Source organism: Oculina patagonica, unplaced genomic scaffold, assembly GCF_052425735.1.
Source record: "Oculina patagonica isolate OP01 unplaced genomic scaffold, crgOcupat unplaced287, whole genome shotgun sequence".
NCBI lineage: Eukaryota > Metazoa > Cnidaria > Anthozoa > Scleractinia > Oculinidae > Oculina > Oculina patagonica.
The window spans coordinates 1-13,096 of record NW_027558131.1 but is presented as its reverse complement, the minus strand read 5'-3'; the positions used below and the strand labels follow the sequence as shown (position 1 = coordinate 13,096).

The window sequence follows — 13,096 nt, the reverse complement described above, 5'->3', positions numbered from 1 at the left end:
AGTTTAATAATTGATATCTTAGATGAATAGATACCATCAGGAATCAGTGAGTGTTTACCATTTACAAGAAATTTCGGAAAATTTCCGTTGGGAATTTCCGTTGGGAAGAGTGCGTTCCATTTAGACGGGTCTCATTCGTCCACAGGCTCCTCTCTGTTCGGTTTCTGTTGCTCGCTTCGGGATCGTCTGCGAAAGATGTTTATACTCAAGTGATGATGCATGAAATCATAAAGTTCGTAGTTACGAGGAAAGTCTGATAAATTCAAAAGATGATGGGGGAAATTAGTATCCTTGCAGCGGCTACAACTTTCATGAGACGCTACCTGTGCCACAATAGTAACGCTTTGTCAGCATATTCGATCGATGAACTTAATATACTTGCTCTGCCCAAAGAAAGCTTGACTAAGGCACAAATTCCACCTACCATTTATCGTGATGCAGTATATTTTGTAGAAATGATGCAAATACTTGAGTAGAGCACTTGATTAAACCCTTAAAACTCACCTATGAAGAACTTACATAAGACTGACCCGCCATTTTAGTTGAAGAAACGTGAGACCCGGCTGTGAAAAAGGCTTGGGACTAGTGAGAAAGACGAGAAATCTGTAAATGGAACACGAATTTCCATTGGGAAGTTTCCACCGGGAAAACGGGACTACCTTTTCAGGTTGTCCGTTTATTTCGGGAATTTTCCAGTGGAACGAACCGAAAAGTCGTGTTCCATTTACATCCCACCCGGAATTTCCGGAATTTTTTTGTAAATGGTAAACACCCAGTGTCTAAAGGAGCGCAAATTAAAAGTTAACTGTGCTACAAAATTAAGTTTAAGTTAAATTCCGTTATCTAAAACAATGACAGAAATATTATTATATATTTAACGCTGTTTTGTTCTACAGGAGCACAATGGAGCGTGGTGGAAGTCTGTTAATCACAGTACTCATCCTTCAGTGCATTGTACTGTCCTTGGCGAATCAGAATCTTGTGCCAATGTTTATTTCGGAAATAAGTAAGTCATTAGTCATGGAGGTAAAATAATAAGGTTTTCGGTTTGGAATCTCACCAAGAAAGCAGCTTCCATGTTGTTTTAAACCACAGAAAATACACTCTTGCTCTCTTTTGCTCGACTTCGAAAGTAGCGAGTCTATGAGAGAATTATCTGAGCCCACGGTTTTTCCAAGAGGAGGTTGCTTAGACAGCCTACAGTAGTTACTTGACGTAAGCTGACGTTGCAACTTTTGGTTTGCTCTCGGTGCTCGTGTTATTTTTTGATTGGCTGACGAGAATCCAAAAACATGTCGAGTATTGTAGCTTTTTCTCCCGAGAATAGGCATTTAAGTAATCAGCTTTATGGTTATGTCAAACAACTACATTTAGCTCCTTTTAGACTTTGTAGCCAGATCACATTCTCAAAAAGCACCTATTGCACGAGACGTAGTAAAAGCTTATAGAAGACGAACAGAAACGCTTCAGCTTCAATGGACATTTGCCATAGAATATAACGTCTCGACAACGAATAAACTGTGGTACAAATACCCAATTATTGCGAAATTTTAGGGCTAAATCTTTGGACTAAAGTGTTTTTTTTAAAATTACGCGCGCACATGCGCGAGAGAAAAAGCACACAATTTTTCCTTCATCGCCTCCACTTCCCAAGCGGCCATTTTTCTCGCGCGTTTTACGTTTTTCATTCGATTTTGCTCGCAGACTACGATTATTTAACAATCAGACTACGAGCCCGAGTATTTAATGAGTGAATAGTCAACGAGGCGCATCCGAGTTGACCAGACTATTCGCTCATAGAAAACGAGGAGGAGTAGACTAATTCTTTTAGTATAAATTTTAGGGGATTGCAGTCCAAAAACTACAATTTTATGTAACTTTAAGCCAAAAATAAAGAAAAATTGTCCCTTTAAGATTCACCATATTTTCGTTTCTTTCCTGTAGATACGTTTCTTGAGACCGACCGTGACATCGTATCAGAAGGTTCCGTTTTCGCTTGCGTAAAGCGATGTGCTGAGACAAGTGGCTGCAAGTCGATTAATTACAAAAAACAGGGCGCAGGAAATAATTGCTACTTAAATAAAAAGAACCGGAGAGAAGCAGGCGAGGCGGCCGTGGAGACCAACAACAACTTTGTGCATTATGACATTGATTATCACACTCAGCGAAGTGAAGAACCTGAGTATGGAACCACAAACATTGATATGGTGAGTGCGAAATACGAATGAAAAAATTATTTTGTTGTTTACTGGAAACGTTGCGGACACTTTCCTTCTCGATGTACACATCCAATATGGCAGTTAACCAGTTGTGAAGGCCTTGGGGGCGAAGGTGACGTATTAAATATCTCGGCTACTCCCCACCGCCGTTTTGCGTCATGGCCCCGCCTAACAGCCTATGCTTGGCTAGGTTAAGCTAGGCTTGGCTAGGCATATTTTTCTTTTTTGATTACAATCATTCAAAGGCAAACGACAGTCACTTTTCTGGCACAAGCTGTTAAACAGTGATTTTTTCTTCAACTTCTAGCCTGTGAGCTGCTTACTCTCCTGGGTTTAGCGCGAAGCACAAAATCGCGTATTACACGCAAGCGTGAGAGTCGCAGACTAATGAGCTTTTTAACGGCTTTAATTTGCAATCAATCTTTTTTACTGGAAAAAACTTTAAATTTACTGATGATACGAGAAGAAATCACTGTTCAACGATCTCTTTACTCCTACTATAAATATTGGATTAAGGTTTCCAGTTGACTAAAACAAATGCAGAAACAAAAGAAGTAAAAATGAAAAGAACAAAACAAAAGAAGTAAAATGGGAACTGAGATTTAAGCAAATTTTCACTGGGAAAATGGGATTTGAAACACTGGGATTGGGAATCACAAATAAATAAACAGTAGAACTGGGAATGGGGTTTTGAAAATGGGGTTGGGAAATGGGATTCGGGCAAAATATGGTCTGGGAAATGGGATTTTATACCCCCATCCTTTCAGGACCCTCCTATCAATACAAAAATTAATGTTTCGAGGTTAAGATTAAGCCTAATATCCTGAAATATCAGTAGTCTCCTTACATAGCTTGTGTCTACCAACGCTAAGAAGCTGTTATTTAGCGTAACTTCCGCTTATAGAAATGTAAGCGTTTTAACATTTTTATCACTACTCCACCTTTCTTTTAGCCCGTTATACCTCCAATCGTGATAGCAGCAGCAGACGCCTCGCCAACAACAGCGCCACCAACAACAACACCAGCAGCACCACCAACAACTCCAGCAGCACCACAAACAGCACCGGCGCAAACAGCAGGTAGGCACTTATCGATGGTGCTAGTAAAACTAGCATATTATGCTACTAGCAGTGCCCGGTTTTTTCCAAATTATTCTCAAAATTATGCTCGTTTTTAAAAATCATGCTACTTTTTCTTAAAATATGCTTTTTAATTCGATCATGAAATGGGACTTTTTCAAGTCAGATATATGCCCCCCTGGTGCCTCAGGATCGCAATTTGAGCGGGTTCTGGCCTATCGAGCGGCGGCTCTTCTTGTTGTATCTGCAAGTTGCTTGACGTCATTTTCAGCATGTGAAAGTGGGAACTGGGACTGACGCAATCGTCACAGTTACTTCCGGTGTGATTAGTCCTCTTGACGTATCACTCTGCACGTCCACCTTCCAGCAGCTTTGATCTTATTATTCAGTCCCTACCTTCCCCCCCTTTTACAATCGGGGGAATGAGTGCCAGTAAGTTTGGTAAATCTTCTTTGAAGCACCCAAAGAATTTCCGAATCATTCCATCCAATCAAAAACTAGCGCGAGCGCTCACGAGTACTCCGAAAACATTCGCGCGTATAAATATGTCATGCTGCTTAGTAACTTCTGGCACGAAAACCGCAGGCTCAGTCACTTCTCAAAGAAGTGATGTCGCCATCAACTGGCACTTGTTCCCCCGCATGTATACCAATTTTGATTGACTTTGTCCACCGAAAGTTAAAAAGAAATAACGTCCCACGTTCCCTTGTTCCCCAAGAAAATTTCTTGGTGTTCTCGTGTTTCCTAAAGCGGGTATTTCCTCGATTTTGATGTTCCCTGTTCCCTATAACATGCTTCTGTTCCTGTGTTCGCAGTTTTATTTATTTGCCTTTTGTTCCCACGTTCCCAAAAACGTTAATACTCCATAATTCCTGTTCCCTGAAACCCCTGGGGAGCCTCAGTGAGTTCCTGCTGATCAGGGTCTCTTTTATTTACTAGCACCAGCGCCGTCGGGGGCATGTGACTCCAACCCTTGCAAAAACGGTGGGACTTGTAGTGAAGACGGCAATGGCTTCCAATGCAGCTGTGCTAATGCATTCACAGGCAGTCAATGCGATCAGCCCTTCAGTGAGTACCATCCTTATTTACATAATTTACTTTGGGGAGCAGGAATAGCGCAGTGGTGAGAGCGCTCGACCCCCACTAATGTGGCCCGGGATCAATTCTCAGACCCGGTGCCATATGTGGGTTGAGTACTCGACAAATAACAGGAACCCAGCGTCCAGCGTCGGAGGAAGTGGTGAGGAGGAGGGGGAGGGGGTAAAGAATGCACTGCGTTCTGTTGTACGTTAGAGAAGGTCTACCTACGCACAAAAACATTAAATTTAAGTTGAACCAAAAAATAAATAAAACCAAACTAATGACACCATCCAGCAACACATCCCGGGTAAGGATTACTTCCCTAAAGGAGGCGCGGTCGCCTAATGCTTAGTGCGCTGGATTCCGGATCGAGCGGTGACTGGGGCACTGCGTTGTGTTATATATTGGGCAAGACACTCACAGTGCCTCTCTCTACCCCAGTAGTATAAATGGGTACCGGCGAATTTACTGCTGGGGGTAACCCTGCGATGACAGCATCCTATCCAGGGGGGAATAGAAATACTCCTAGACGCTTCATGCTACGGAAACCGGGATAAGCTCAGGCCTTATGGGCCACTTGGCTCAAACAGAGACTTAAAGGGACTATGTCACGGAATTTAACTGATTTTTGAACCGCCAAAATTTATATTTGTGTCTTAGAAAAACCTAAAAATAATAGTCCAATTTTATTAAAAATTGCTATATCAGAGCACTGAAACTGTCAACGAGCATCTTTGGCTGTGGATGACGCAGATGTAAACGGATTGCAATTTGAAAACGTTAGGCAAACGTTTTCAAATTGTTTCCGCGCGTCTTCGAAATATCGATATTTATAGCCGTAGCCTTATTTCTACCCGCAGTTTAAGGTTATATATTCCATTTAATGTTCAAAGATAATGTTTATTCATGGTTAAGTTGTCTACTACTAATTTCAGAACAGTTTAGACCAAAAATCTTCGAAATCCTCATGACATAGTCCCTTTAACCTTACCTTTATAAGCAATGTACGTATATGTACCCAAAAGGGGATGCTTTTGAGCTGCTTTGGTCTTCAAATGGTCATTCTGGTCTGAAATTGGGTATGTTTTTAAGGCTATTTGCATAAACGTATTTATCTCTTTTCATCGGTACATTTTACTTCAAACGAAAGTGAGAAGAGTGGTAACCAAAACGATTCAAAAGCGCAATTTTCCACTTTCAGATACGCCACGTCTGAAAATGGTCGAATTTCAGAGGAGTGCATGATGTGCATTTCACAAAATTCCCGAAAAGAGAAAATGACATATTTGGATTGAAAAAGGCGCAGGATTAGGAGAACTGGCCGAGTAACCCTGCAATGAAACCTCCAAGGAGTGTCCCACCCAACCCCACCACCTGGGGGAGGGTACTCTATATAATGGCCTATACGGGGAGGCTCCGCCCGAAAGGGGTACCTTTTTCAGGCTTCAGGTATATAAAAGGGTAGCGATTTCACAAGTTTAGGTATATGAAAGGGTATGAAAATCCGTCATTTAGGTTTTTTAAAAGGCCTGTAATTAAAATATTTCGAACAGACGCACTTTTTGGCTGTATTATTTTAATTTATTAAGCGCTACACAAAAGTGACAAGAAAACGTCCTGTTCTAAGGCTATGTCACGTCTCTTAGGTATATTAAAGGGGTACCTTTTTTAAGTAAAAGGTATACGAAAGGGGTACAATTTCTGTCAAAATGGTATATAAAAGGGTAAGGGGTAAGAGCTTGGGGCGGAGCCTCCCCGTATAAAACTTTTTTGAGTGCCCCCGGGCCCCACCAGGGCAGTAGATAACCGTGCAGCTTACGAGTACTTTCCAGTCCTGGTCTTCTCTCCGCCATGTTCGTTTACGGATAGTTTTGCTATCCTTATCTTGATGCGACAGAGACCTGATATTTTCAAATGTTCTTTGTTCATTGTTTGCAGTCACGCGCTGTGACCTAGACTGACATTTCAAATTTGAGACCTTATCTGGTGTCATTGCCACGAGCAGAGGGCGCACAAAGATTGTAACAGTTGACTCGCGTTGGCTGCACATTCTGTTCTCTGTGGCTTTATACTGTACTGACGAGGACTAAAGAGTCCGAAACAGCTGTCTACAGTTATGCATTTTTGACTTTCGGATTGGTCTCTATCATGTCTCTGCCGCATTAAGTTTTCTACGCGGTTCGTTCAGCCTTGCAGTTTCACGTTTCATGTTTCTCTCCGTAACGCAATGTCACGTTCCCTGCTGAAGTAGAGAGCCAGTGTCTTGGAGAAAGACGACTAAGTTCACTGTAATTAACTGTTGTTCTCTTTCCCTAGATGACTTTGAGCTTATCTTCAGAGGGACAGAGACCACTAATTACGTGACATATTCTATGACTGACAAATGGTTAGACAAAATGACCGCATGTGCTTGGATTTATACGCCTGGTATAGCAGAGAACCAGACAATGACCGTTTTCAGTATGATGACGGATGATAGTGGTACCAAAAAAGTTGTTACAGAGCAAATCGACGGACAGGGTGGATTCTACTTTTCATTTGGGGCTGATCGGTAAGGTGTTACAGTGTGTAAGGAATGCTACGAGGAGACATACCTTTAAATGTTTTAATTTGTAAGCGCTCTCTCGTCGTCATCATCATCATCATCATCATCATCATCATCATCATCACCATCATCATCATCATCATCATCATCATCATCATCATCATTATCATCATCATCACCACTACCACTACCACTACCACTACAACTACCACTACCATTACTACCACTACCACCACTGCTACCAACCCCACCAACAACAGCACCACTACCGCTCCCACCACCACCACCACTCCCAAAACCAACAACAGAAACACTACCACCACCTCCACCCCACCACCACTCCCACTCCCACTCCCACCACCACCAACAACAACACCACTACCAGCACCCCCAAAACCAACAACAGCAACACCACCACCACCACTTTCACCCCACCACCACTCCCACCCCACCACCACTACCACCACCCCACCCCACCACCACCAACAACAACACCACTACCCCTCAAAACCAACAACAACAACACCATCAACAACAACAACACCACCACCTCTCCCACTCCCACCACCACTACCACAACCCCACCACCACTCCCACTCCCACCACCACCACCACCAACACCACCTCCACCCCCACCACCACTAACAACACCACTCCCACCACCACCACCACCAACAACAACAACAGCACCACCACCACCACAACTAATCACCACCCCCAACAACAGCAACAGCACCACAACTTATCACCATCACCCAAAAGATAAAACTAACAAGTGTTGTTTTTCTTACCAAAGGAACAACCACCCAAGTCATTTTTCCTCCACGTCCCCTAAAGATAGCTGGATCTTTCTTTGTGTGCTTTTCACACGTATGAATCAACAACCTTACATGGAGGCAATCGTAAATGCAGATTTTGGCTCCTCGGCTTCAAGCAATAATTTTAAATTCGCCAATGTCCAGATGACAAAAGTTGTCATCGGACAGGATCAGAACGTCAGTGGAAACATAGTCAATACTTATCCTTTTAAAGGAAAAATTTCAGCCTTGAATATCTGGAATAGCATTGTAAATGAATGGAATATGAATGAGTGGTACCAAAATGGTATGTCTAATCAGGAACCCTTAGTTAAATGGCCGTCATTTGCTGACCCTGGGGACCGCGTTGGAAACGTTCGCTATGTCAGTATCACATCTGCTGGAAAAAGTAAGTTGAACTTTCGGGTACCTCTGTAATTATAACTAACACTTTTGAAATTTTCACTTATGATATCATCATCTTCATCATCCTTTATTTAAACACGATCAGATTTTAAGCACAATGCTCATGGGGTCGTGTGCTGATATCGCAGAGGTCATGGGTTCGATTCCCGTTCAAGCCCGAATTTTTTTCAGGCTTGCTTTCCTCAACTGCTTAAGTTGAGTACATTACTGCGATGATCTTTCATTTGCTTAAAAGTAATATATTACTGATATTACAGCTATATACTGATATATCACATTGGACAATTATATAACAATAAGTAGCATTTAAAATCGTGGTAATGTCTGGGGTGCAACTGAACTGACTGGGCATTAAAATTAAGCTCCTTGACATAATAATCCTTCTTCACTTGACGATAAAAATCGGACATTCAGGGAGCCCGTAATATATGAAGAAACAGCGTTCCATAAAATGGCACCTCTATGGCTACTTGATTTTTAACAAAGTACGAGTTAAATCTAGGGACCGTGACCTTATTGCTTCTTCTTAGGCTGTAAGTCACACAGGCTTTGTTCGCTAAGTGAGACAACGCAGCAGGTCATGGCAGGTGCTTCACCGTTAATCACCCTGTAAAATAGTTTAATTAGCCGAGATAAACTAATGATAAAGCCAGGATTCGAGCCAGGATCCGAGCCAGGATTCGAGCCAGGATTCGAGCCAGGATTCGAGCCAGGATCCGAGCCAGGATTCGAGCCAGGATCCGAGCCAGGATTCGAGCCAGGATCTGAGCTAGAATCAGAGCTAGGATCCACCCTTTTTTTCAGATAGAAATCCTAACCCTATTATAAAAGCTAACCGCAAGCAACCCAAGCTAAAGTAGGCTAACCGTAGTGCTATTTAGGCTAACCAGAGTGCTAGTTAGGCTAACCGAACGCTATTTAGGCTAACCAGAGTGCTAGTTAGGCTTACCGAACGCTATTTAGGCTAACCGGAGTGCCATTCAGGCTAACCGGAGCGCTTAATAGTTAGTGCCATTCTTAATTATCCTTGCTCAGATCCTAGCTCGGATCCTAGCTCGAATCCTGGCTCGAATCCTGGCTCGGATCCTGGCTCGAATCCTGGCTCGGATCCTGGCTCGAATCCTGGCTCGGATCCTGGCTCGGATCCTGGCTCGAAGTTTAGGTATCCTCTAATTAGCCGGAGTTTGTATAAGTAGTTTAGTGTGCTCCATTTCGTATACTGGTAGACTTCAGCAGATGTTATCCCTGTTCTTTTTAGTTTGTTGTATTTTTTTTTATTAAACCCCCATCGACCTACAGGAGGACTTTTCATTTGTTATTTTGTCCAATCAGAAATGACACGAGTACTACAAAAGGTAGTGTTACTTAGCAACCCTCGTGCCGGTAAAAACCGTGGGCTCACCTTATTATAGGAAATAAACGCTTGCGTTAATTAAGGTATTTGAAATTAACGCGACTTAAATTAACGCGAATTGAAGGAAAAACTACTCCCCAATAAAGGAAATTAACGCGAAATAGAGGGAAACATTTCAAAATGAAGGAAATTAACGCGACGAACACAAAGGAAGAAAGAACTTGTTGAAACAACAGGAACAAGTTTATTTTAACACAAAGGAATCTGACCGCCTCGACCGTTCTTCACAGTTTTAGTGATCCGGCAGAATTCCAGCCTGAGTGGTGAAATTATGCCTTTTTCTAAGAGTCAAGACGTCTGGACTGTATCGAGAAATTGGGGCCAAAAATAATGGAAATTAAGGTCATGGAAATTAACGCTCCACTTAATTAACGGCGCGGAAATTAACGTTTACAAAAATTAACGCGACTTAAATTAACGCGAATTTTTGAAATTTGCGTTAATTTCATGAAGCGTTAATTTCCTATAATAAGGTACTCAATTTTCAGAGCTGATATCAGTCTGACCGAAATAAGTACTTGTTCGGAAGAGCAAATCTCCATGGACAATCTTTCAAAAAAATAATAATAATCTGGGGCGTTTACCATTTGCACTAAAAAACCGATCGAAACGGTGCGGTCCCAGTAGTACTGCTAAATTTCTCTTAAAGCGGTTAAAGGGTAAAAAGTACTAAAATTGGCGAATTGGTCTTCTCGTACATGAAATGCACCTAGTACATCAAGATGCAGATATAAAGTAAATTGTAGTTGAAGGAAAAAGAGAGCCATAATTATTTTTAGGTGTTTTTCCAGGCCACAAGGACAAAACTTGAAAAAATCAGCTTGACTTTTTCAAGTTGAGATCTAAAGTTCCTGATGGCAACACAAAAATATCACTTGTTTATCGCTTCAGTACACTAGCATGGTGATTTTTAACAAAATTGGACCACAATTCGTAGTTTCCATATGTCTTTAGGCTCTTGAGTTTTTGAAGTGAAACTGGTGACAGTGTCCCTTTAAGCTAGTTCGAGTCGTTGATCATTTGCACGAAAAACCGGTTGGTATGGAACGTTCCTGATGTTACTGCCAAATTCCAGCGCGATGCATGGGGCGAAAAAAGAAAAAAAAATTCGTCTGAGTATTTCGATCTTTAACAGACACTTTTCAAAAAGTGGTACCCAAAAATTTCGTTTTCTTCATGACAAATCGGTAAACGCCCCTGGAGTAATGTAATGAATGTATGAAATTCATATATTTGTACTGCGGATAGACATTTTAAGCAAATGAAAGATCATCGTAGTAATGTACTCAACTTAAGCAGTTGAAAAAAACAAGCCTGAAAAAATTCAGGCTTGAACGGGCTTGCTTTTCTCAACTGCTTTTCTTTCTTTTCTTAGGCTTGCTTTTCTCAACTGCTTAAGTTGAGTAAATTGCTGCAATGATCTTTCATTTGCTTAAAAGGCCCCTGGAGTAAATTAATCAATTTCTTTCTCGACTCTCTTTCAGCTTGGCGAAGAGTTAACGAGAGCGAACTAGTGATAAACAAGACAAGCAATGTTGCTGTAGCATTTACAACAGAAAATGATGGACTTGTTGTGGAAATCTCGCAAATCTCTTCAGTTGCTTGTTCTGATCAGGACTCGGCCCCAGTTGATGGCTTGGTCATCTCAGTACCGGGAGCCTGGAAACGAATCACAGTCCTGCAGACGTTTTTGGAAACCCAGCAGTGCTATGCAATTTTTGGCAGCGTTCCTTCTTGGTGAGCATGCGCATTAAGCGAAATAAGAAGCTTTCATTGAAAATACTCGGAAAAACCTCTCACAATAATATAAAGAACACTAACTGTCCCAATGAAGTTAAAAGGGACAATTTCGCGCTGTTTCAACAATTTTGTAGCATACAAATTTGTTTTAAAATCGAAAAACACCTTTAGGTGATGGTTACATACACTATACGACTGTAGAAGTACGAAAGATTGCGTGAAACGGATTGCAATGGACACAATTTGGTTTTTGTCGATTAAATTTTAACCCTGCTAGGAGAGTCGCTTCGATCTTTCCTAGATAAGTCAGGAAAGAGGATTGAAAGATAGAAGCGACTCTGCTTTAGGCCTTTCTCGATAATGCTAGCATTTTTTTCGGCATTTTTTGGGAAAGCGATCATTTTTTAGTATTTTCTTGAAAAAGAATTGCTAGCATTTTCTGTCATTTTTCATGACTATGATCCAGATTTCAGCACTCAGAACTCAGAAGGATGAATAATCCTAAAGTTTCACAATTTTGATTACTTAATTTGATTGTTTTCTGTCTGTTTCGAGTCGACTGTTTGTGCGTTGTGTTACTTGTGTGTGTACACCAACGGAAAAAAAGGTATGGATGGTCAGCGGGTAACTCTTTCTCTTGCTCGGCCAAGATCAGCGAAGATGGCGTCGGCCACGAACTTGCAAGAGAGACCAGTTCCATCATCTATAGCAAGGGATCGATCACTACAGTCCACTACAGTATCACCTGTTGTTGATATGAGCATATAATGTAAGAGTTTGTATGTTTTGTTTGAAATAAAACAAAGCATTCTTTAAAATTCAAGTGGCATTTTTTAAAGAAATCAGGCATTATTTTAGGATTTTTTTTGGCTTTATTCGAGAATTTCTAGTAGCATTAAATGCCAGTTTTACTAGCATAATCGAGAAAGGCCTACTCTGCTTGCAGGGTAATAGGCCATTTCCGAGTTTTTTACCCTTTGCCTCTTTTTCAAAACGAGTCTACGTGCGAAACCATTCAAATGAAAATGAGTTTGATTTGCATGAAAATGGACCTGCAGGTGAAACTCATTTCGCACGTAGACTCGTTTTGAAACAGAGGCAAACGGTAACTCTAAAGTGGCTTATTAAATTTACTTTCCATTTTTTGGTCAGTTTCTTGTGTTAATTAGCAGTTTTGCCATTTCATTCACGCTTGAAAGTAAATCTCTATTCCCTTCCTTCACCATCGTAGTTGTTTACGTGTTTAGCACTAATTAATTGTTTTCGTTTTTTCTGCATACAGGGCCTCCGGTTATGATCCAGGCGTTGAAGAATTTGATCCTAATCAAGATGAAATTTGGAATGAAAAATTTCTTGGTGCTAACGGTGGTAATGACATCGTTTTAGTGTAAATAGTTTAGTCAATCGTTAGGCTTCATACAAATAACCTGTGAATAGGTCCTTAGATCGAGACATATAAAAGAAAAAGGCCAAGAAGCGCGGAAAAGAGAGATTTTTAACCCCTTCCCTTAGAAAGTAGAAATACCCCTAGTGGCTTCATGCTACTGAAACCGGGATAAGCTCTAGCCTGATGCGCCACTAGGCTCGAACGCAGACTTTACCTACCTACCAACCAGACCCTTTTAAAGCCTTGTTCTCATATCGGTTTCTACTTTCTGGAGGCAGGCAGAGATGAGCTGGACAACAGGAAAATTCGCTCACTGAATGCCCCTGGGTCGCGCGCGCATCCGCCTATCAATACACGAACCACGCATCGATGTTTAGAAAGAAAATGAGAGGAAAAACGTTGTTGTTCT

At 41.4% G+C, this 13,096-nt stretch overlaps 1 protein-coding gene across 1 annotated transcript; it reads left to right on the top strand.

Moving 5' to 3' along the window:
• Positions 1-873: 873 nt before the first annotated feature.
• LOC144640382 (uncharacterized) lies at positions 874-12,749 on the top strand. The gene is made up of 8 exons (XM_078499549.1): positions 874-1,006; positions 1,945-2,207; positions 3,172-3,298; positions 4,238-4,366; positions 6,695-6,929; positions 7,720-8,129; positions 11,045-11,297; positions 12,583-12,749. Exons 1-8 carry the CDS (start codon positions 904-906, stop codon positions 12,689-12,691), a joined length of 1,629 nt encoding a protein of 542 aa, XP_078355675.1. The 5' UTR covers positions 874-903; the 3' UTR covers positions 12,692-12,749.
• The last annotated feature ends 347 nt before the right edge of the window (positions 12,750-13,096 follow it).